Source organism: Quercus suber, unplaced genomic scaffold (assembly GCF_002906115.3).
Source record: "Quercus suber isolate HL8 unplaced genomic scaffold, Cork oak 2.0 scaffold_477, whole genome shotgun sequence".
NCBI classification, from domain to species: domain Eukaryota; kingdom Viridiplantae; phylum Streptophyta; class Magnoliopsida; order Fagales; family Fagaceae; genus Quercus; species Quercus suber.
In genome coordinates, this window is record NW_027069928.1 from 50,130 (window position 1) to 75,005 (window position 24,876).

Sequence of the window (24,876 nt, forward strand, 5' to 3'; positions counted from 1 at the left end):
TATACTTTAGCATACTATTATTAAAAAAAATCAACAAAAAACAAAATAAACTTAAACCCAATACGTATTTATTAATATTATTTTCTTTTTTGGATAAAGATATTTGTCATAGAATTTTAATTCATAACGTTTATTACATAATAGTTACTATTTATCATCAAGCAAATATACAATCAATTGGTGTAGACGGGATTCAAATCTTAATTTTTTTTTTTTTTACTACAAGAGATTTTACTAATTAAGTCAATTGAAGCCTATCGGCATTCTTCTTCTAACATTATACTATAATTAATGTTTTCACAAAATAAAGATTTTTTACATAATCCTATTTCAATAGTGAAGGTATACAGTGTATCAAGATATATAACACCATTTTCATCTAAGGGTAAGTTCTACACATATAGGGTCTAAAGTCTAAACTTAATTTATAATCATGAAAATTTGCCCTTTGACTTGGTTGGACCTAAGTGAGTACTCCTTAACTTTTTGGGTTCAACGAAGGTTTGTCGTTCATTTAGGACCCCTTAGCATTGATCGTAAGATGGATCTACAATCTTGAAGTTCCTTCGTCCCTTCATCTCTTCACAATGAAACTTAAACTAATGATCCATTTGGATTTAGGGAGAGAGAGGGGGAGTAGAGTGGGAGTAGATTAGCCTAAAATTAGCTTATTTTTAGCTACCTCTACTCTACTTTCCTCCACTCTCCTCTCCTACACATTCCATCAAACGGGTCATAAGTCTTAGTTAGAAAGGTGAAAATTGAACAAGCACAAAAATGGAAAAGGAAAGTTCTTTGGAGGGGACCATGTCATGTCAAATTCAGACCATCTATCACCCTAAAAGTTTATAATTTTCAAAAAATTAATAAAAAGTAAAATTTTAAAACCTGTACATTAAAATCTATAAAATTTTCAAATAAGTTTAGAGTCAAATTGACACCAAAAACAAAAATTGGGTTGAAGAAGCTTGTACATTTTATCTTTCATCCAACCCAAGAAGGTTGATATATATTATTTTTCATATTTATTATTATTATTATATTTTATTGCTTTTATATTTTTTGAGTTATTTTTTATGAGAAAGAAACTGTGCCTCACCTTCCATTAAAGGCTCACTCGGACCCAGCAAAGCAAAGTTCTCACTTTTCCTTTTCCGTATAGACCCCTCAAAGTAAACTCAATTCCGTATAAACTCTCACCTTTCTGTCTTTCCGCTTCAAAGTGGGCACTGACTGACTGACTACACTCTCGAAGCCTCCCAATTTTCTAGCTTCTCATACTGCCTTGGATTCCTCAAAACTGTCCAAACCCAACATGACAAACAAGAAACTGCTGAGACTTTCCCATTAAACACTATACCCTTTTGCCTATGTGTTAATGGAAGTTACACCAATTAGCAAAACAACCACATCCCCTTCAACTTTCACACTCTCAATCCCCAGCTAAGCCACTGTTTATGAAATTTCATTCATACCCTTTATTGCTTTCCTAGACATGGAACCTTTTGCTTGGAGTTCAAACACCATAGCCTTTGGTTCTGACGGTTTGCTGAACGATGAGCTTTTGGTGAATTCTTCAATGGTAAGAAATGGGTCTGATTCATCTTCGTCTTTGGTTTTGGACAGTGAGAGAAGTCAGCTTGTGGAGGCTCGGATGAAGTTGGAGCGTAAAGGTGGTACGGCTGAGAGAACCATTGCTGCTTTGAAGAGTCACTGTGAGGCCGAGAGGCGGCGGAGAGCCCGGATTAATTCGCATCTCGATACGCTTCGGGGCCTAGTACCGGGCGCTAAGAAGGTTATATATATGATGATACTCTTCTTGTTATTGCTTGCTTGATATTATTCGAGTTTCAGTTTGTATGATAATGCTAGTTTAGTGTAACTTGGGGATAAAATTATAAGAATTGGGTACTTAATTTGAGTGAAAAAATAAAATAAAAAACGTTTCGTGTTGATGAAATTGGAAGAATTGGTTGTAGTGTTAGTGATTGTTAAGTGCAAAAGTATGATTTTAGGCTTTTAGCTTGAACTAGTAGTACTATAATGTTATTTACTATTCTTACATATTAAGTTTATGGGCTGTAATTTAGTTTCAATTTAAGGGTTTTTTTTTTTAGGAGAGACTCAACCTATGTCGTCTGCTCTGATAACAGTTCTTTATTATCGTATCAAAATACCATTTAGTTTTTGGTATAGGCAGAGAAATTATTAGGTCCACTGAGAGGATTGTTGAAGTGGTTCACCCAACCAATGAAATAATGCCACCTATACAGGTGTGACTTAGCTTCCTAATCACCATAAGAAAAAATAAGGACCACTTCAATAGTCCTTCTGTTAGATCTAATAATTTCACGTGAATTCGATCATTCGATTCACGTATGTGGTTATTGTTGTGGTTCTTCAATTCGTTTATTTGATTCACGTTCATTTCCAGATTGCTATTTGCTTTTTTTCCTTGTTGAATTCTTGCTGTGTATGCATGGCATCATGATTCAATGGCCATTTCACACGCAATATGGGAAATATATAATTTGTTTCCTGAAAATACCTTAGTCTTTATTTTATTTTTTTCATTTTAAATGGTACTAATAAATTTGCTAGCTCCCTGTCACAACCTTGAAAGTCACGAGGACCTCATTATTTGACTTCATGCTAGTAAGCTGGATTTCACCTGCTTGCCTTCCTACATGTAGCCATTTAGTCAATGAGAGCCAAGAGTAGAAATTGATTGTAAAATTACATACTTGTCTGAAATTTCTTGCTTTTATGAATTATGAGACTCAGTTGTTGGTGCCAGTGAATGTCACTGTAGCGATGCAATTTTTTTGCTTGTATTGTGTTTGTTGAATTGACAATCTAAACTCACAGATGGACAAAGCGTCATTGCTCGCTGAAGTAATCAGCCATATGAAAGAACTAAAGAGGAGTGCAGAAGAAGCTAGTGATGGTTTTGTCATACCAATGGATTTTGATGAAGTAATAGTTGAAAGAGAGGATGGATTTGATGGAGACCCTTATTCAATTAGAGCATCTTTATGCTGTGATTTTAAACCCGGACTTCTGTCTGATTTGAAACAAGCACTCAGTGGTCTCCATCTGATAATAATAAGAGCAGAGATTGCAACCTTGGGAGGCAGAATGAAGAATGTTTTGGTGATGACCAATCACAAAGAAGGGGAAGTTAATCATTCTGAAGTCCGCCAGGCCCTTAGATCTGTACTGGATAAATTTTCTGGTTCACAGGAATTCTTATTAGGAACCACTTTTTCAAACAAGAGGCAAAGGATTTCTATTTTCAATTGTTCTAGTTCATCTTCATTAGGAGATGTCTGGTGAGCATAAAGATGGTTTGCATCTCTTGTCAAGTAATTTTTATGTCTATAAGCATTGGCAAACGGGTAGTCCTACAGTGACCGATTGTATTTATTTCGTCTGCTTTATTTATATACAGTGTCTAGTGCTGCCTGCATTTTAAGAAGGGCTAAATATGATGAAATTGTTGTAAAAGAAGTCATTGACTATTTAGGCTTGATGCAACTTATATTACTGATGTCAATGACAGAATTAGAAGTTTGCCAATGGAAGTTTGCTGTTTTCTATAATTTCCCTTTCACTGCATTTTCTTTGATGTAATAGCAATACAATCTAGGTACTGATTGCATAGTATTTGGAAAAGCGAAGATACTGTTATTTTTTAGTCATAGTAACGTCTACCTGTGCTATGGTCCTTATGGTAAATGCCTAACACATTATCTTCCAAGAGATACATCTAATGTGTATTTGTTGTTCTGAATAAGATGATTACCCCAAAGACTATTTGAGAGGGATAATAGCAGGAGATCGAAGAATAAAAAAGTTTTCAGTAACCCAAGTACGAGTACACCTTGCTAAAATGAAAAGGAAAAAGAAACCTTTTGGGATGATGGTACTTTCTGGAGAGAGTTATCAAGAATGCATTAACAATAGATTTTCAAAATTTGTTTGTCAATTATCAAGCGCTATTGATTGAAAGTATTTCAAACGAAAAATAGTGATGCCTTTCAGGTCCTGGCAAGCTATAGATGGGGGCCACTTTCAAGTCTCTAGATGAGACAATCAGTAAAATTAAAGAGAATTTTATATCATGGAAACAACTCTGGATTGAGTGACTTCTTCAGCCTGCAACACCAGTGTCCAGATTCTTCTTTCCTACCTTCCAAATCAAATATTATCTAAAGTTGCGCAGAAGAATAAAAATGCATAATTGTACGAAGATAGGCGTTTGAGAAAAGAAGAATAGAAAAGACGTTTGATTCTCCCTTGGTGAACAAATGAAGTGATGTATTGTTCCAGATAATTCTTTTATCTGTCTCTTATTCTTCAAGGTGTAACGGACATTTCAATAAGTATCTTATACAACATTTCCCACAATAAACATAGTTAGTTGTGATTGATGTATGATACAAATGATGTTGGTATTAACCTTAAGTGAAAGTGGTGTTACTTTAATTACAATAAATCATATTAGTGTTGTAAAAATTATTGTCCCTAACATTACTTTAAGTCTTGCATCATTAAGGCTATGATTATTGAAGTATGAACTTAAGTAATTAAGATTTCATTTATCTGTTTTACAGTTAAGACTTTTTTTTTTTTTTTTTGGGTGTATCGGTATATGGGGATATGTTTAAAAATTTCAATGACATGATACTAGATGCATCTTTTAATTTGTAATATTTAAATGATTATGACTTGGAAGGAAGGCTCTATGTGCCCTTTTTGTTATTGCAAGAGTGGAAATTGAAGGAGCCAGTATTCTACATATTAACTTGCTTCAAAGAATCAAGAAGAAAAAAAATCATTAAACATGCTTATGTACTGGTTACAAATTTTAAATGATGTGACATATGATATATGTTTGAAATGTAATGTTTAAGCCACCATAAAATGGATGAGGAAATATTGTAGATGATATTATTGTTATTGCAAGAATAGAAACTCAAGGGGACCATATTCAATTCAACATATTAACTTGCTTATCAAGAAAGATCAAGGGGCAAACATGTTATTGAGACAATCATGAAAAATAAACCATTAATCATGCTTATGTAATGGTCACAAATTTCCCATGGAATTGATGAATTTGTGTCATTGGCTTTGAAATTCATTAATAAATGTTAAAGAGGCATTTTTTTGAACGGCAAACCAACAAGGCTAAAGCCCACAAGCATTTTTTTCTAAGTATCGGTGAAAGGGCTCTCAAAATTAGTCCCAAGGTCCACTGAATTTGATTAAAAGAATTAAGTCTCCAACTCAAGGCCTAAAAGCAATACATGAGCCATGAAAGAAAGCCTAAAATCCGTGGGCCTATCTCATGTAGTTACTGAGGTGGACAATTATTCTCAATTAAGCCCAAAAGGTCAAGATGCTAGCATAACGTTACCAATACATAAAGAACATAAAAAGTTACGAACTGAATGTTAGCATTTGGTAAGCAAAGTAGCAATCAGAATGTTTCTTCTGCCCAAAAAAAGCCATATGAATAGAACATATATTGCGTACTTGGGCCAGTATCGTTGAGGGCTTAGAAGGAGAGGTCAAAATGGAAAAATTTTCTATAAGGCCCATCACAACATTCAACTGCGTAGCTATCATGTTGTAATAATGGAACAAGTGAATGTGGAGTATGCAAACTCAGCAGAGATTCCAGAAACAAAGGACCAATAGCAGGATTTCGAGAAGAAAGTAGAAACCAAGGTACATAGCACATTTTTGCAAGATCAAACCTCTCTTTCGTTTCTGAGACATCTCAGGATGTGGAAAATAGAATTCCCATACTTATGAAATTGAGGCAATTGTTGAGACTTGCCAGTGAAGGATTTCTACTTCATCATCGACACTGGAGGCTATGAGGCCGATTCTGCCCACTCAGTTGCAAGAAGTCATTCTAAAGAACTGGTTGTGGAAATTGTGAATCTGAGCTCTAATAATAGAGAAATGGATTGGAGATTTTTATTAAATCACAAACAAAACAAAGGCAAACTCTCCTTTATTATTATTATTATTCAATTTTTTTACCTACCTGTAGTAAAGATAACAACAAATCAGAGCCGTTAAAGGCTCAGCAGCTAAAATGCCTAAAAACTAAAGAGCCAAGCTTGAAGTTTACTGACATTAATTGAAATAGACCAATGTGAGACCTTTCCCAATATTGCTTTGACGATTTCTAGTTTCTAGCTAGCACCTGGCTCTGTAAGACCTGTAACACAGAACAAGAAAACAAAGAAAAGTGTAGCCAAGGATGAACCCGGACATCACACCTAAATTACTCCACTTTCGTGACTGTTTCAAACCTTGCTGGATCAGATAAGTGTCACCATACAAAAAGCATTTCCCTTGTACACTCTCCAAACATCTTCTCTTTCCTCCATACTCATTTATCATAAAACTCTCAAATGGGTACTTGAACAAACTCAAATAATGCATGAAAATCCAATACCAAGGTATGTCATCCCTTGATATGAAATACCCAGAAAAGAGGAAAAAGGACCCCATTACCCCAGCAATTAAAGCTGTCCCCATGATGTAATCTGGCGCTAGTGCACTAAAACATATAACAAATGCATGGGACATTAATAAAACCATCCATACCACCAGTGTGAAGTAGAGAAAACCATCAATATCCTGCCTCAATCCAATTATCCAGTAAACTGGGGTGCTGTAGAGAAGAGCCACTGTTAAGTGGAAAGGAAGGAACACAATAGTATTTGCTATAACGTAAGAAGAGATTCTGTAAGCTCCACTCAAGGTTTCTCTCATTATAATCCTTCTATGTTGCAAGTATATTGGTAAGCCTTCAGTTGAGGAATACAACAAGTAGGTGAGGCTGAAGGCAAAGAAACCAACTTGAGTTTGCACCTTACTTTTTCTTGAACTATTGCTTGCCTCTGTAAATACAGTCCCAAGCACAAATCCAACAATCACTGCTTGTATCATTCTTGCAAGAAAGAGCTGTTTTGTCCTGAAAATATTGTTAGAGAATCTCTGACCTAGTATTAAAACCTCCTCGAATTGATTATTACCGTAACATAGCTTTTGCTCATCAACAAAACCTCGATTAGGATTTCCTCCTAAATGCTCATGACCTTGTTCAATGTCGTTGATTTCGCATTCTATAATATCCGTGACCAGGGTTTCTGCCACTTCAATGGCAAACTCAAGCACATTAACATGCCGAGGAATAGAATGACCTGCAAGTATAAGCTGTTGCTCCAGGAGATGCAGGGATCCATGGTGAAGAACATATCCATTTGATAACAATAGAATTTGATCAAATAGCTCAAGAATCCGGAAACTGGGTTGATGGATAGTTAACACAATTGTTTTACCTTGTGTAGTAGCCATGGACTTCAGCAACAAAGCAACATGCAGAGCTGAAGTGGAATCCAATCCTGATGTTGGTTCATCAAGCAGAATAACAGCTGGGTCATGCACCAGATCAACACCGATTGAAACTCTACGCTTTTCGCCACCCGAAATGCCACGGCTTGATTCACCACCAATTCTGGCATCGGCAATGTGCTCTAGTCCAAGCTCTTTCAGCAGATCACTGACTCTGGCTGTGGCCATTTTGAACCCGCCTCGCAACTTGAGACGAGCACTATACATGAGAGTTTCTCTAACAGTAAGAAATGGGAAAAGAACCTCCTCTTGGGTGACATAACCGGATATTCTCTGAAAGTGTTTGGCATTCATTGTCTTGTCGTTTACAAGGACATGACCCAATACTCTACTAGGTGGGATTTTTCCAGCCAGTATATCTAACAATGTGGTCTTTCCTGCCCCACTTGGGCCAGCAATGGCCATGACCTCTCCTGGTCTCCCTTCACAACTCACATTTTTCAAAATGAAAGTGCTATTGGGTTGCACTTGCTTCCCCCAACAAACCCGTTTGATTTCGTCAAATTGGTGACATAATTTGTAGGAAACTTTATTGGTCTTTATACTATATTCAGTTTTCTGGTCAGGGGAATACCTTGGTAATTCCATTGAGAAAATGGAAGAAGGCAATGAATCGTGGAAGATAGGAACAGGAAGTAGAAGACGATGAGTTAGCTAAGCTGACTGTTAATTTTACACGCCAACGTCTGATATGATGATATTTATGTCGATGCTACGCTGAAACCTCATCCACATATACATATGAACAAACAGAACTCTCCACCTGATCAAAATAAGCTTTTTATTAATGTCAGTATATTGATTAATTGCTAGGTATTAATGAAATGCATATATTTATTTTCTTATATTAATTAAAGGATTTTTATTAGCAAAAGGAAAAAAAAAACATTGATTTAGAATATGAAATTCTTCCTTGTATGTTTTGTTGCATTTTCATTTCATGGAATAGTTATCCTCAACGGAGATGTATTAATTTTTATCTTTCCATAAGCACATAACAGGTATAAATAAAAAATCATAAAAATAATCCGACAATCTATCTACCTTTTCAGTCCCCCTAAAAAAAAAAAAAAAATCTATTCTAATTTACAACCAATTGTATGAGAATGGTAATAGTCATTACATCATAACTAGTATATAATCTCGTGTACATTTACAGATACAATTAAAAATAATCACAATTTCATAATTTAAATTATACATTTATTTGGAAAGATGTTTAAATTATACATAATACTAGTATGTGACCCCGTGCTTCCGCACGAGACTGGTTTGTAATGATGCTATTGGCCAATTTTTTTTTATTATCACACGGATAATAAAATTAAATCAAACAATGAAAAAATATATTGCATTTTATTATTTAAGTAATGCTATTGGTATTTTTTTTTTTTGGTTTATCATACATAGGATAGTATTAGATAAAACAATGAATAAAAAAAAGAAAATATTACATTTTATTATTTAAGTGATGCTACAGTGAAGAAAAAAAGAGAATATTGCATTTTATTATTTAAAATATATAAAGGGACATTAAAAAATAAAAACTTATCATTGAGTTTGGAATTTTCTTGGAGACCAATGAAGCGCTAAGTATGAGAGTGTGAAGTAAGGAAGAGTGTGATTGAACATTGTGTTTGAACCCGACCTTGGTCTGAGAAATCCGTAAGGAGGAGGAGAGGGTAGTGTGTGGATCTAGTTGGTAGAGGATGAGAGAGGATGAGACATGGGATGACGATATGGAATTAGGAGGAGATGATGTTTTACTTTTATAGTCTTTCTCGTTAGACTCCTTGGTTCTGGTTGTGGAATTAAAAGAGCTCCAGACTCTATTGAGATCATCTATAAAAGTGTGCAAGTGAGATGTTCTTGCTTAGGCCAATGAGTATTATCATTGTGGTTTTCTTGGCTTCCGTATTAAATGTTAATACATCATTTATTTGGGCACAAAAATTAGAAAATTTAAATAAGATACATGACATAAAATTGGAGTTCAATTTATAATCTCCATAAAAGTGTGCAGGTAAGATGTTCTTGCTTAGGTTAATGAGCATTATTATTGTGGTTTTCTTGACTTTTGTGTTAAATGTTAATGCATCATTTATTTGGGTACAAAAATTAAAAAATTTAGATAAGATACATGACACAAAATTGGAGTCAAATTTATAATTTAATTAGATTTCTTTTTGAGTTTTGGTTAGGACAAGTAGCGCAAAATTGAGAATCTAATTGAAATCTAATTGGATTTTCTCTCTGCTTCACCTATTATTATATATATAGATATATAGATTAGCTTACATATTTTTTAAATCATACATTTCTACATTCTCAAAAAAAAAAAAAAAAATCATACATTTCTAAAAATGCAATGATTTCTCATTTTATATATATATTACCATTTCTATCGTAATTTCCATTCAACGTATACCAAACTTGCACTACTTTAACAACAATGGAAACAAAAGCCTTTAAATAGCAAAAAAATTTAATAACGCAAGAAATACAAAATATATAAATAATTATATTTTTAAATGAGTTGAAATAATTAATTAAATATCTGTAAATTAACTAAACTATCATGTTCATGTTTGTAAATTCCTTTTAACGACATGTACGTACTATATATAGTATTCTAAATTCGTACTATGTAATTAAACTTAGTATTAATATAATAAATGCATATGTATTAAACATTTATATGTGTTGCACTAGTTATTAATGTAAAATAAAATGTAATGATGATTACTTTCACGAGATTTATATATATATATATATATATTGTATATCAAAGGATTGATTTTGAAATATATCACTCTTACTCAAATTGAATTTCTTTAACAACAAGAAAAAAGTAAAGAAAAAGACAAAAGAAATTTAATTACACCCAATCAAGATATAAAAGATAATTGTATACTTATATTAGTGTAAATAATAAAACATGAACAAATTTTTTCCACCAAATTAATTTGGAAGAATCTCCAATCCATTATGTGGCAACTCATAAAACCATTTATGTGTATTATCTATAACCTATAATATATATAAACCCAAAGCCATTGACTTTTATTTGACATCATAATATTATGCCACATAAACTTTTGAAACTCACAATTTTACACATCATTATTCTAATAGATATTTAAACCATCTATTACAATCTTGCTTCATTACATTATCTTTAAATAATGGAATATGTAATTTCATATACATACATATGTAATTATAAGAACAAAATTTTGTTCCAAACTAGTTTGAAGTTATCTTCTCCAACCTAGTATGTGGTGCTTATATGACCATCTGTGTGCACTTTCAAGCAAGTCACATGACTTGAGAGTAAATATTTTAAATTTTCCAATGTAATGCTTGGGTTACTAACTAGTTTTAAAAAGTATATGACTCATTAAAAAAGGTGTGGGGGAAAAAGGGCCCGGCCCAACGTAATGGGCCGAAGGCCTATAGGAGGGCTATTTTGCGTCCGAGAAGAGGAAGATGAAGAAGGTAGGGCCCGGCTGGAAGTGGGACCCTCAAGATGAAGAATTATCACAGTCCGAAGAGGACATCTCCTGTCCGAAGAGGTTGTAATCCTCTGACGCGATATCATATATCAATTGAATGTGTGAAAGGCCAGAATGACCTTCCGAGGACTCCACCTGATCGAGATAAGCTCTGAGCATGCTATGGAACGATAATGATGGAGAAATATCTAAGGGGAAAGCTGCTGCCACCGTATTTAATGCACTGCAACATCTTTTCTGGCTGCATTTATGTGGAGAAGACTCCTGAACAGTGCATCCTAACCTACCGCCACTCACACAGAGCTAAAAGAAGATGCCTGACATGACATATACTACAGCAAACTCATGGATGAGGAACACGTGGACAATGGAGATGAGGACAAGAGTGACTATATAAAGAAAGGAAGCTCCTAACAAGGGGGAGGAGGGAAAAAACTTGGTTGTATCTCTAGGATTTTGGTTCATCAGAAAAACTAATAGTGTAGCTCTTCGGATTATCAAAGTTTACGTACAAATTAATGTCAGCTTGTGTTTGAAAGCGGTGATCCGTTGTTATCAATCTCATACTTAATCTAGCTCTTTCACCCATACTCTACAAATTAATTGTCTTTGGGCTTGGGCCACAAAAACCAACCCTACAAAAGTCATTTGACTAAAAGTAGACATAGATGGCTCTATCAATTGCCATGTAGTTTATTCCTTTGTAATGGCTATTTCTTAGTAGCTATTACTTTGTAATAGTTATTCTTATATCTAAGAATATAAGAAAATTTATGATTAATAGAATATAAAGTAATACACAAAAAATGGTACATAGAATTTGTACATTAATTTTATTCTAATTTTATGACCAAACGTTTGAATTGGTTGGCACTTCTAAGTGCGTCCATGACAACCAAGATTCAAATCCCCACTCTTCCCTTGTAAATATTGAATTATTAAAAAAAAGAAATATATAGTTATTGCATTACTATATGTTTATTATTATTTATTAGTAATAGATATTAGTATATCATCATTTTCTATCATAATCTCTATTCAGTATACCAAATGTGTCCTACATTAATAACAATTGAAACAAAACCATGAAAAGTCAAAATTAATTTAATAACACATGCAATACAAAATATAAAAATTAATTATATTCTTAAATGAGTCAAAATTATTAAATATCTGTAATTTACTAAATTGTTCATATTTGTAAATTCCTTTTAATGACATGTACGATATATAATAGTCTAAATCTGTACTATGTAACTAAACTAAGTATAATATGATAGTTTTCTTAAAAAAAAGAGAGTATAATATGATAAATGAATTTATTTTTATGTATTAATTATTTATAAATGGCGTACTAATAATTTGTGTAAAATATTGCTAACAAAAAATTGGAAAAAAATGTAAAGAAAAAGATAAAAGAAAATTTAATTACTCCCAAGTCAAGATATAAAAGATAATTTTACACTTATATTAGTGCAAATAATAAAGCATATACAAAGTTTTCTAGCAAACTAGTTTGGAGGAATTTTCACTATTATGTGTCGGCTTATAAAACAATCTGTGTGTATTATATATATATATATATAAAATTAAAATTGAATTTAAATTCTATTATATATTTTTTCATCCATTAAGATCTTATTGCATCTTATTTTCTTTAAATATTAGTATATATAATTTCATATACAAACATAATCATAATAAATTTCTATTAAAAACTATTATGCTTATCTTTGAACAAAAAAAGAAAAAGAAAAAAAAATATGTGGGAGGAACGAATCTTTCCCCAATCAGGTATTGTCCTCTTCGAAAATGGTTTTGAGCCTTAATCCTCAAGGTTTTGCTCAATCACATATTGGGGAGACATACCTCCCCATCCTTACTTTATAAGCACTTGGCCGAAGGAAAGTGAGAGACAATTGAAACTTGAAAGAGAAGATTGAATTTTGAGGATCTAAAAAAGAGAAAAGAGAGAGACGATTTTAATTGAGAAAAAAGAAAGAACCGTTGAAAAGAAGAGGGAATAGAGAAGAGGAAGAGAAATAATGAAAACTAAGTAGCATACCTTAGTATCTAGACCTAGCAAAATTGGACCTAAATCTATTAACTCAATTGGAAGGGAAATAACTTGAAAGACATGCAGGAAAAAAGAGTCATCAATTCGTACTCAAGTCAACTTTTTTTTTTTTTTGAATGAATGTGATTTTTTTTTATAAAAAATTTTGCTATTTTTTATAATTATTTGAAGGTAACATGTAAAGTTGGATATTCTCACTTGGTGGAAAGAGAATTATAATTGGTTTTTTTAGTTCTCTTTAATGACATGTGATCTCTTAAGTATTCCTAAAACCACAATTGTTTCTAAAACAATTTTTAGTATTGGTCCATGACATTTAGTATTTGTGGTAATGATATAATGTACCTAAAAAAAATTTTGGTCCTCAGAAGTTAGTTTTTTTTTTTCTATTTGTTTTTAGTGATGATATTACTAGTGAACTATAAAAAATTTAGTAAATTTAAGGATTTATATATTATTTAAATTTTTTTGAGTATTTTAATTTGTTATCTTATTTGTATTAAAAGAAAGACAAATATGATATGATGATGATGATAATAATATATTATTGTTAGTATTTTTCTAGTAGGTGAAAAATAAGGGTCAACTCATAATCTAATTAATCCTACTTGTTCTGTTTTCTAGTTCTATTAGTATCACACCATAGTGAAGTCCAAAGCCATCCATTTATTATTATTTGATGCCATTAAAGGCACTAGGGGTGCCAAGGTTGGTCAGGGTTGAGTTTGTGCTTAACCCAAACTTGGTTTGATTATTTTGAGTGGGAAAGAATGGAACTTGTTGTAGACCCCGAAGGAACGGCAGTTTGGATGGCTTGGGTCTTAATGGGTGGTGGTTAGATGCAAGTTGGAGTTAGTATAACAGCAGAAAAAGCATATCTTGCTGGATCTAGCTAAGATCTCATTAGATTTGGTCAATATCTGATTAAAATCTCGTAGAAGACGGTAGAAAAACCCTCATAAAGGGTGAAGATATGTTAGATCGATTGGATTTTGGTTTTCTTGCAATGACCTATCACTCGACATGGAAGTTGTTAGATTTTGAAAGATGTGACCACTATCAGTATTGAACATCACATTGAGCGGATAGATGAATCTATAGGATCAATCGGGTCGGATTTATTGGTTTGGCAGTTTCAGTTAGATCCTAATAGCCCTAAAAGACAAGAAATTATAAGGACCTTATGGTGGATAAGCGACTAATCACCATTCCACTAAAAGACTCCTACTTGTTTAAAATTGTTGAATTAATTTTTTTTAAACAGCAATTTTAAACAAGTGAAAGTCTTTTAGTGAAATAGAAACAAGTGATGTGGTCCACCACTAGAGAACACTAATAATTTCTCCTGAAGGCGCACTATATAAGCTACCAAATGCTTGAAAAAAAAAGAAAAAGTCTAGAATCACATAATTTTTCACAACTTCTTACTACAATTGTAACATAGCAAAATGTAATTAGTAAAGAAAAAATGATTGGTCCATGTGTAAGTGATAGTTAATCACTCACAATCTAGCACATCAAAATTATAGTAAAAAAATTGTGAAATAATTTATAATCCTATAACTACTCAAAAAATAAAAATAAAAAGGCGAAGTTACCGACATTAATTACTATAGACCAATGAATTGATGTTTAAGAGGACAAGACAGAAACCAGAAGAACTTTCTCTGTATTGCATTGACGCTTTCTAGCATCTGGTTCTGTAAGACCTGTACCACAGAACAAGAAAACAAAAAAATCTGTACCCAATGATGAACCCCAGCATGACACCTAAGTTACTCCACTTTTGTGACGTTTCAAACCTTGCTGCATCAGAAAACTATCACCATATTCAATGCATTGCCTCANCTGTTTGCTTTATCTGTTTTTCTTGGGCCCTTTTCTTTGTGGACCTCTGAATCAAGTCTTCTGGGCTCCCTTCTTTTTCTTTCTTTTCCCCTTCCCTTCTTTTATTGTGAGAGCCCATCCTTTCTCTTTTTTTGTGAAATGGGCCCAAGGTCTTTTTTCACCTCTTTTCTTTTTGGGCCTATTTTGTGGCTATTTAATTATTTTGTACCTCAACAGAAGGTAACATGTAAAGTTGGATATTCTCACTTGGTGGAAAGAGAATTATAATTGGTTTTTTTAGTTCTCTTTAATGACATGTGATCTCTTAAGTATTCCTAAAACCACAATTGTTTCTAAAGCAATTTTTAGTATTGGTCCATGACATTTAGTATTTGTGGTAATGATATAATGTACCTAAAAAAAATTTTGGTCCTCAGAAGTTAGTATTTTTTTTTTTCCTGTTTGTTTTTAGTGATGATATTACTAGTGAACTATAAAAAAATTGAGTAAATTTAAGGATTTATATATTATTTAAATTTTTTTTGAGTATTTAATTTGTTATCTTATTTGTATTAAAAGAAAGACAAATACGATATGATGATGATGATAATAATATATTATTGTTAGTATTTTTCTAGTAGGTGAAAAAATAAGGGTCAACTCATAATCTAATTAATCCTACTTGTTTTGTTTTCTAGTTCTATTAGTATCACACCATAGTGAAGTCCAAAGCCATCCATTTATTATTATTTGATGCCATTAAAGGCACTAGGGGTGCCATAGGTTGGTCAGGGTTGAGTTTGTGCTTAACCCAAACTTGGTTTGATTATTTTGAGTGGAAAAGAATGGAACTTGTTGTAGACCCCGAAGGAATGGCAGTTTGGATGGCTTGGGTCTTAATGGGTGGTGGTTAGATGCAAGTTGGAGTTAGTATAACGGCAAAAAAAGCATATCTTGCTGGATCTAGCTAAGATCTCATTAGATTTGGTCAATATTTGATTAAAATCTCGTAGAAAACGGTAGAAAAACCCTCATAAAGGGTGGAGATATGTTAGATCGATTGGATTTTGGTTTTCTTGCAATGACCTATCACTCGACATGGAAGTTGTTAGATTTTGAAAGATGTGACCACTATCAAGTATTGAACATCACATTGAGCGGATCAGATGAATCTATAGGATCAAATCGGGTCGGATTTATTGGTTTGGTAGTTTCAGTCAGATCCTAATAGCCCTAAAAGACAAGAAATTATAAGGATCTTATGGTGGATAAGCGACATAATCCACCATTCCACTAAAAGACTCCTACTTGTTTAAAATTGTTGAATTAATTTTTTTTTTTAAATAGTAATTTTAAACAAGTGAAAGTCTTTTAGTGAAATAATAAACAAGTGATGTGGTCCACCACCAGAGAACACTAATAATTTCTCCTAGAAGGTGCACTATATAAGCTACCAAATGCTTGAAAAAAAATAAAAAGTCTAAAACTACATAATTTTTCACAACTTCTTACTACAATTGTAACATAGCAAAATGTAATTAGTAAAGAAAAAATGGTTGGTCCATGTGTAAGTAATAGTTAATCACTCGCAATCTAGCACAGCAAAATTATGGTAAAAAAATTGTGAAATAATTTGTAGTCTTATAACTACTCAAAAAATAAAAATAAAAAGGCGAAGTTACCGACATTAATTACTATAGACCAATGAATTGATGTTTAAGAGGACAAGACAGAAACCAGAAGAACTTTCTCTGTATTGCATTGACGCTTTCTAGCATCTGGTTCTGTAAGACCTGTACCACAGAACAAGAAAACAAAAAAATCTGTACCCAATGATGAACCCCAGCATGACACCTAAGTTACTCCACTTTTGTGACCGTTTCAAACCTTGCTGCATCAGAAAACTATCACCATATTCAATGCATTGCCCTTCTACACTCACCAAACATCTTTTCATTCCCTGCTCTCCTCCATACTCATTTATCATAAAACACTCAAATGGGTACTTAAACAAACTCAAATAATGCATGAAAATCCAATACCAAGGTATGTCCTCCCTCGATATGAAATACCCAGAAAAGAGGAAAAAGGATCCCATAAGCCCTGCAATTAAATATGTCCCTATGATGAAATCTGGCACTAGTGCACTAATACATAGAACAAATGAATTCGACATTAATAAAACCATCCAGACCACCAGTGAGAAGTAGAGAAAACCATCAATTTCCCTCCTTAATCCAACTATCCAGTAAACTGGGGTGGCGTAGAGAAGAGCCACAGTTAAGAGGAAAGGAAGGAACACAAAAGTATTCGCTATAATATAAGAAGAGATTCTATAAGCTCCTCTCAAGGTTTCTCTCATTAAAATCCTTCTCTCTTGCAAGTATATAGGCAAGCCATCAGTTGTGGAAGACAACAAGAAGGTGAGGCTGAAGGCAAAGAAACCAACTTGAGTTTTTAGCTTAAATCTCCGTGGATCATTGCTAACTTCTGTGAATATAGTCCCAAGCACAAACCCAACAAGTACTGCTTGTATCATTCTTGCAACAAAGAGCTGTTTTGTTCTGAAAATATTGTTAGAGAATCTCTGACCCAGTATTAAAACCTCCCCGAACCGAGTGTTACAGTAACATATTTTATGTTTTTCAACATGACGTTGGTTAGGATTTCTACTTAAATGCTCATATCCTTGTTCAACGTCTTTGACTTCGCTTTCTACAATATCCATGACCAGGGTTTCTGCCACTTCAATGGCAAACTCAAGCACATTAACATGCGGAGGAACTAAATGACCTGCAAGTATAAGTTGTTGCTCTAGTAGATGCAGGGCTCCATGGTGAACAACTATTCCATTTGATAACAACAAAATTTGATCAAATAACTCAAGAATTTGGAAACCGGGTTGATGGATAGTTAACGCAATTGTTTTACCTTGTGTTGTAGCCATAGACTTCAGCAACAAGGCAACATGCAGAGCTGAAGTTGAGTCCAATCCTGATGTTGGTTCATCGAGCAAAAGAACAGCTGGATCATGCACTAGATCAACACCAATTGAAACTCTACGCTTTTCACCACCCGAAATGCCACGCCTTGATTCACCACCAATTCTGGCATTGGCAACATGCTCTAGTCCAAGCTCTTTCAGTAGCTCACTGACTCTGGCTGTGGCCATTTTGAACCCGCCTTGCAACTTGAGACGAGCACTATACATGAGAGTTTCTCTAACAGTAAGAAATGGGAAAAGAGCTTCATCTTGTGTGACATAACCAGATATTCTCCGAAAGCGTTTAGCATTCATTGTCTGGTCATTTACAAGAACATGACCCAAAACTCTACTAGGTGGGATCTTTCCAGCTAGTATGTCTAACAATGTGGTCTTTCCTGCCCCACTTGGGCCAGCAATGGCCATGACTTCTCCTGGCCTCGCTTCACAATTCACATTTTTCAAAATGTAAGTGTTATTGGGTGGCTTCCCCCAACAAACCCGTTTGATTTCATCAAATTGGTGACATAATTCGTAAGAAAGTTTCTTGGTCTTTATACTATATCGGTCTTTCTGGTCATCGGAATAATATTCCTTTGTTGATAATTCCATTGAGAAACAGGAGAGAAGGCAATGAGATGTGGGGGATAGGAAGAGTTAGCGGAGAGGAAGAAGATGAGCTAGCTAAGCTAACACACTAAACTGACCCTTCATTATACACACCAGCCTCTGATATGATATATATATATATATATATTGATTACACAATCAAGTAGTTCATCAAAATAGCGTGAGGCATTTACCAACCCGCAGAGCTGAACCTGCGGTCGGTGCATTAGGACTTTTGGGTGGGCTTGACAGATTCAAAATCTAAACGGCCCGGGGTACCAACATACCTTTTTAGGTTGTGTTTGACTGAGCGTGGGGTTGGCTTGGCTTTGCTTGCCTTACCCATGTGAGCAGTAAGTAAACAATAAAATAATTATCGGATATGCAGTCCATAGAAATGTTGGAAAAATTGGTAAGCCAGACATTCATCCTACCTCTAACTCTCAAGAAATTTGTTTTCTAAACTCTTACATTCATAAAATTCCGCACATAATTTCAAGAAACACCCCCCCAATGGGCCACATGCATTCACTACAATCTTATTTAATCTATAAAACTTACACTTATTATTAATGAAAATTTAATTAAAAACAACTTTAACTTCTATCTGGAAACTCATATTTACTTTTACTCTATCGCTAAGTTAGTATTAACCAGATAAATATATTTAATTAAAGGGCACGTTATTGACAAAATGGCACAACAAACGACCAAAGAAAACAATCCAAAGGCATATTAGGCAGAAGCCTTGTTGAACTACATATCAAACATATGATCATACCTGGATTATAAGCCCATGTAACATGTGAGTAGTAGGTTTGCGGTTATTTCTTTCATCTGAGCAGCCACTAAATGATGTTTTGGGTGTACTAAAGAACGAGGATAAGGTTGGGGCTTCTGGAGTTACTTGCACCCAACCATTATTTCCTACAAGCCAAAGTAATAAACAAAAAAAATTCAGAATTTTAAGAAGGAGAAATATATATTACTAAATTTCAAGATTAAATTAATGTACAAATTTTATAAATTTAGATCTAATATGGCTTAACAAAATATAAATAAAAGAAAAGAAGATACAATTTTTTTTAAAAATATTTCGGTTTAATTATTTATATAAATAAAACTTGATTTGTTTATTCAAATTTCCTTTCAATGTATGAAAAACAAAAACGTATGTACAATTGCCTAGAAGTTGCTTGTAGGTTTCACAATGTACCTAGGTTTTGAAACTCGAAGGAAGTTCGTAAGAAGAGCAAGTGAAATGTTTTTGATAAATTTGATAGTTATAATAAGGAGGGAGAATTTATATAGCTAGACTAAATACCTTAAATTTCAATTAATACACACACATAAAGTGTAGCTAATGTTATATATATATATATATATTTTTTTTTTTTTTTTGAGAAACATGTTATATATTCATTTAATAGAGTCACAATCTCATTAGTGATTCGTATTATATACCAATTACTTAGATTAATTGGACTGTTATAACATTATAATGAAACACATAGTCATTATTCTAACAAGTATCCTTGGCTTAGAAAAATAAATAAAGATGCTGTTATTTTTTTTTTAATTTGTTTACTAAATATATTATTTATAGTATACATATTGAGGTATAGTGGGCTCAATTTACGTTTTAAATTGTTTTAAAGAACTCATTTATAGTACCATACATAGTAGATATAGTATATACAGAGAAAAAAAAAAAGTACTATGACGAATTTAAACACATAAATTCTAAGGTTTTAATCTAGAAATTTTCTAACGCTATAATTTTGATGTTACCTAATTTAGAAATAAGAAAACCTTAAAAAACTATATTAAAAGATAGTAAACCAAAATTAGAGCTAAAAGAACGGTAGAAAAGAAATTAAGGATTGAGATGAACTTGTGAAACTGCCCTATTTTTATATGTAATAAAGTGGTTTACACTTTATAATACAGTTTAAACGCGTTTTGTTTAAGTATAATTTCTTTTTAGGTACAGCTTAATTAAAAAATATTTTCAATAAGTTAAAAAAAAAAAAAAAGCTATATATTTTTTGATAAACAAAAAAAAAAAAAAAAAAAAAAAAAAAAAAAAAAAAAAAAAACAAAAAATATATATCAAGTGAGTAGTTAACTTTGCATCACTATGAAATATGAAGTTCCTTATAAGTCCAAGCAATGACAACGAACATATCTTTTCAACCACAAAAGAAAAAAAAAAAGAAAAAAAAAAGGACAACGAACATAGCTTATCTCACCAAAGCGAAGTCCAAAGTTCTTAATTTATTTATTTTCCTTCTTTTTTATTTTTCAATGTAAATTTGCAAATTACAAGCCAGTTTGTAGAAGTCTTATCAAGGTATGATTGCTTCTTTGAAAAACGAAAAAGAAAAAAGAGGGTACGGTTGATCATTTTACTCCTCCGAATCTGGGCCTAAATGCAATTTAGGAGCGAGCCTATTAATACTTGTCAAAAGCCTAGCCTTGAACATAAATATGTTGCAAAATTGGATACGGGCTTACATGTATGAATCATACATGTAACTATGTAAGGATACTTGTCTTTAATATTTTTCTACGGTTGTTAGTCTCTCTCCAATGGGCTCACTATGATACAATTTAATAAAGTAAATATGCAGTTACTTAAGACTTTTTGTTGTGAACGTAGACTGTGGGATTAAACTATGATAAAACCCAATCTCAAACATAAATGAATTGCAAAATTGAATATGGGCTTACATAATCATACATAGAACTATGTAAGAATATTCGTTTTTAATAATTTTTTTAGGGATATTATGAGGTTAGTGTCTCTCTCCAATGGTCTCAGTATAATATAATTCAATAAAGTAAAGATGTAGATACTTAGGACTTTTTGTTATGGGCGTAGAATGTTGGACTAAATCATGGTAATTTCAATGTGTTTTCACTCTCACTTTCTCTCCTCTCTCTAATCTTAAATCTAATATTAATTGTGGATTTCAGTTAGTTCAATCGATAAAATCTATTGTTATCGAATAAGAGATCTGAAGTTTGAACCCTACCTACACCAAATATTGATTAATGTCTTAGTTTGATGATAAAACCAATTATTATGAAGTAAACACCATAGATTAAAATTCGATTGTAACATAAAAAAAAATTTATTAAAAAAAAAAAAAACTTAAAATCAATTCTAACATGGTGTTAAAGACCATTCTGAGAAGTGCCATGTGACACCTAGTGGCTCATTCTATAGTCCTCTATAAAGCCCAATAGCTATTTCTTTGTGGATCCAATCACAAGTAATGAATAAGTAAGGTTTACTCACAACTTGTGGCGGGCTAAAGGCCTCCAATGACCCAATATCATTCGTAGGTTGAATTTAATAGATAAATCTCAAATATTATTAGTTATACTGGGCCAATATATATATATATATATATCTATATAAATTTTTATCCTTCGGAAATTTATACTAGTCAATTAAGTTTGTAGGAGGAAGGAATCGTCCTAATTGCAGCTAAAAGCAAATGTCACTTTTTTAATTTTTTGATAAACTCAAATTTCATTAAGAACTAAAAGGAGCAACAAACAAGGTCCTTCCACAATTCCAAGAATGAATGGGGAAGGGAAGAAATATTACAGCATAAAACACAATTTAAATCAGAATAAAGTTTAGCTAAACCATGAGTAACATTGTTAGTTTCCCTCCTAGTCCAGTTCAAATTGCAGCCTAAGAAGCACTTCTTCTTGAGTTCCAGAATGTACAGCACGATATTAGTGATAGCCCAATCCATAACATTGTTGAAGTATTCCAGGGCGTCAAAATACAGCTTTGAGTCCCCTTCAATCAAATACACTCTAATGGTTTTCTTCCAAGGCTAATTGAAGAGCCCAAAGAATACTGTACACACAAAATTACATGGACTAAAATTGTTTTAAAAAAAAAAATACAAGTTTAGTAAAAATTGTGAAATCATTTTTAATTGAAATCATCTTTTAATAAAATGATTTCAAAAAAAAGTAAGTGCCATAGAATTTTTCGTTAACAATAACAAACTTCAAAGTGGGTTTTGAATAAAATGCCACCTCACCAATTATGAAAAATTGTGAAATAAAAAGAGAGAGCGTTCAGTCCGGAGCTGGCGTAAAACACTGCTTTTACGCCAGCCAATGAAAATATGCCACGTGGTTCTCTTGCAAATTATATAACATTCCTCTCTTCTTCTTTGGATTTTCTCTCTCTCTCCGTTCCCTCTTTAACTCTCTCTTCTAGCTTTTTTTTTTTTTTTTTTTCTTCTTCTTCTTCCTTTTCCATACCATCAAATCCATTGCTTTCCTTCTCTTATGGTACTTATCTTCCCTGCTGATCTATGCATCAACAAAGTGGGCATTAAATCTGAAAGTTTCAGAGACAGAAACAACGCTTCAATTTTTTTTTTTTTTTTTTAAGAAACCAACTTGGAAGTCCAGGCAGGAGCTTTATTGAAAAAACAAGAAACCAAACTTAGCGCATATCAGCAAAAACCAGTGGGGCTATATCCCTAGGCATGTCATCTCGCCAAACCTGAAGTTCTAAACCAGACTTAGCTTTCTTTGCCAAAACATCGGCAACTTTATTACAAGACCTATTAACGAAACAAAACTCACTAGAAATCAAAACAGACGAATGATGAGTGATATCGTCCATAATATGCCCATAGGATGAAAATTCTGCAGAACCACAGTTAATAGCTTGAATCACCACAGCTGCATCACCCTCGAAAATGACCTTGCGAAGACCAATTTCAACTGCAAACAAAACCGCACGTCGACAGGCAAGGGCTTCAACATCAGCAACAGATTGAGGGAGGGGAACACGCATTGAAAGAAAAGAAAAGTAACACCAAAATGCAAGCTTTGGCCTAATCCAACAATTTTCAACATGGGTCTTTTGCAAGTCTTTCACAATATTCCTTAAACTAATCCAACAATGACAGAAACCCATATCTCAAATTTGCAACTTTTTACATAAACACGTCACATTTGACATCATAATCAAAAGAAAATTTACATCTAAAAGAGAAATCACAAATTCTACAAAGACTATCTTTTCCAAACTAAAATTTCACAATAAAAAAAAATGGGAAAAGGGGTTTTGTAACACATTACAGGGTTGTGCCGATGCACTGAACCATCGGCCTCCTTTTGAACCCAATTGGCTTCGGTGCTCTTAGCTCTGCCTTGGCCGTCCATGAAGCATGTTTGGTTTTGGTGGGGTTGAGAAGCAGGGGATAAATGTGGCGGGAAAGATGTGATTATTTGCTTTTATTGAGCACAGAATGGAGGTGGATGAATCAATGAAGGGGAAAGTTTGAGACTTTTTCAGTGTTTGATGATGATTATGAACACAAACTCTGCTTTGGGTTGGCTGACTTTGTGTGTGTGAGAGAGAAACAGTCACAGAGAGATAGTAAAAGTTTTGTCTCTGAAAATTCAAAGAGTAAAGTAGAGAGCGTTACAGAGAAAACGGAGAGAGAACGAATTAAAAAGCAGAATTACGTGGCATGTTTTCATTGGCTGGGGTAAAAGCAGTGTTTTACGCCAGTTCCGGACTGAATTTAATCTCAAATAAAAAAGGTTCGAGTAATGTGTAGTCTAATGGATGCATTTGAACCCAATATTTATTCAAAAATCCACGTGGAGTGATATCATAGGTGGAGTAGAGATTATGAGGTGAAGGGGGGATCTCATGGATATCAGATAAGCTTAGTCTTCATCTGTTACGGTCAAGAATTACCGTTAGTCCGTTACTTCCATTCCTCTGTGTCTCACTCTCTCTGTCTCTCTGACTCTGAGTCTCCAATGGCATTGTGTGCACCTACCCACAACCTATCTCTTAGCTCAGTCAAAAGCCATGCAAGAAGAAGACCAAGAAGTAGAAAAGGCTATGGGACTGGGATGGTTGCAATGGCAGCTTCATACGAGTACGAGGAGGGACAGTTAGAGCGCCCCAAGTGGGCTGGTCAGACCCCACTCTCTCGTCTTGTTCGAACTATCATTTCCTTCAAGCCCCTCTACTCTCTGCTCAAGCTCGGGGCTAGAAATGTCCTCATCAGGTCTCTCTCTCTCTCTCTCTCTCACACACACACACACTCACACTCAGAGACGCATACACTTATTTTCTTGGGTTTTGGAAGTGATTTCGGGATGTGGGTGAAACAGTACAGCTGAGAAGAAGAACATTCCATGGAGGGAAATGACAAAGGAGATTCTAGAATCAGATGTATATAAGGAGTTGGAGCGCATTCAGAACCCTTCACTTGTATACCCAGATTGTAATTCTCTATTTCATCAATGCCCAATTTCATTTCCGTTTTGCATTTATCAGTTTTTCCTTTCTTGTTAAATTAAATTATATGATTAAATTCTCTATTTATTAATTTTGGGTTCAGACCCTGTCTTCACCT

General features: G+C 33.5%; 4 protein-coding genes and 1 long non-coding RNA gene across 5 annotated transcripts in view; 2 read left to right on the plus strand and 3 right to left on the minus strand.

The window, feature by feature from the left end:
• Positions 1–24,876, plus strand: part of LOC111989643 (senescence-specific cysteine protease SAG39-like) — a 90,332-nt gene that overhangs the window by 26,187 nt on the left and 39,269 nt on the right. The gene's annotated exons all lie outside the window — the stretch shown is intronic.
• LOC112002082 (transcription factor bHLH30) lies at positions 1,132–3,602 on the plus strand. Its single transcript, XM_024034239.2, has 2 exons — positions 1,132–1,795; positions 2,869–3,602. Exons 1-2 carry the CDS (start codon positions 1,496–1,498, stop codon positions 3,334–3,336), a joined length of 768 nt encoding a protein of 255 aa, XP_023890007.1. The 5' UTR covers positions 1,132–1,495; the 3' UTR covers positions 3,337–3,602.
• Positions 6,217–8,028, minus strand: LOC112002059 (ABC transporter G family member 10). The gene has a single exon (XM_024034224.1). It carries the CDS (start codon positions 8,026–8,028, stop codon positions 6,217–6,219), a length of 1,812 nt encoding a protein of 603 aa, XP_023889992.1.
• Positions 16,631–18,454, minus strand: LOC112002058 (ABC transporter G family member 10). The gene has a single exon (XM_024034223.2). It carries the CDS (start codon positions 18,452–18,454, stop codon positions 16,631–16,633), a length of 1,824 nt encoding a protein of 607 aa, XP_023889991.2.
• LOC136063021 (uncharacterized) lies at positions 22,889–23,940 on the minus strand. Its single transcript, XR_010624726.1, has 2 exons — positions 23,579–23,940; positions 22,889–23,218 (listed from the first exon to the last, which is right to left on the minus strand). It is a non-coding gene; the product is annotated as an uncharacterized LOC136063021 (long non-coding RNA).

Excerpts from the sequence above, each read along its gene's own strand:
- LOC112002082 (XM_024034239.2), top strand. The coding sequence starts at position 1,496 with ATGGAACCTTTTGCTTGGAGTTCAAACACCATAGCCTTTGGTTCTGAC. Across the intron at positions 1,796-2,868 it reads TAGTACCGGGCGCTAAGAAG|ATGGACAAAGCGTCATTGCT; the intron begins GTTATATATATG and ends CTAAACTCACAG.
- LOC112002059 (XM_024034224.1), bottom strand. The coding sequence starts at position 8,028 with ATGGAATTACCAAGGTATTCCCCTGACCAGAAAACTGAATATAGTATA.
- LOC112002058 (XM_024034223.2), bottom strand. The coding sequence starts at position 18,454 with ATGGAATTATCAACAAAGGAATATTATTCCGATGACCAGAAAGACCGA.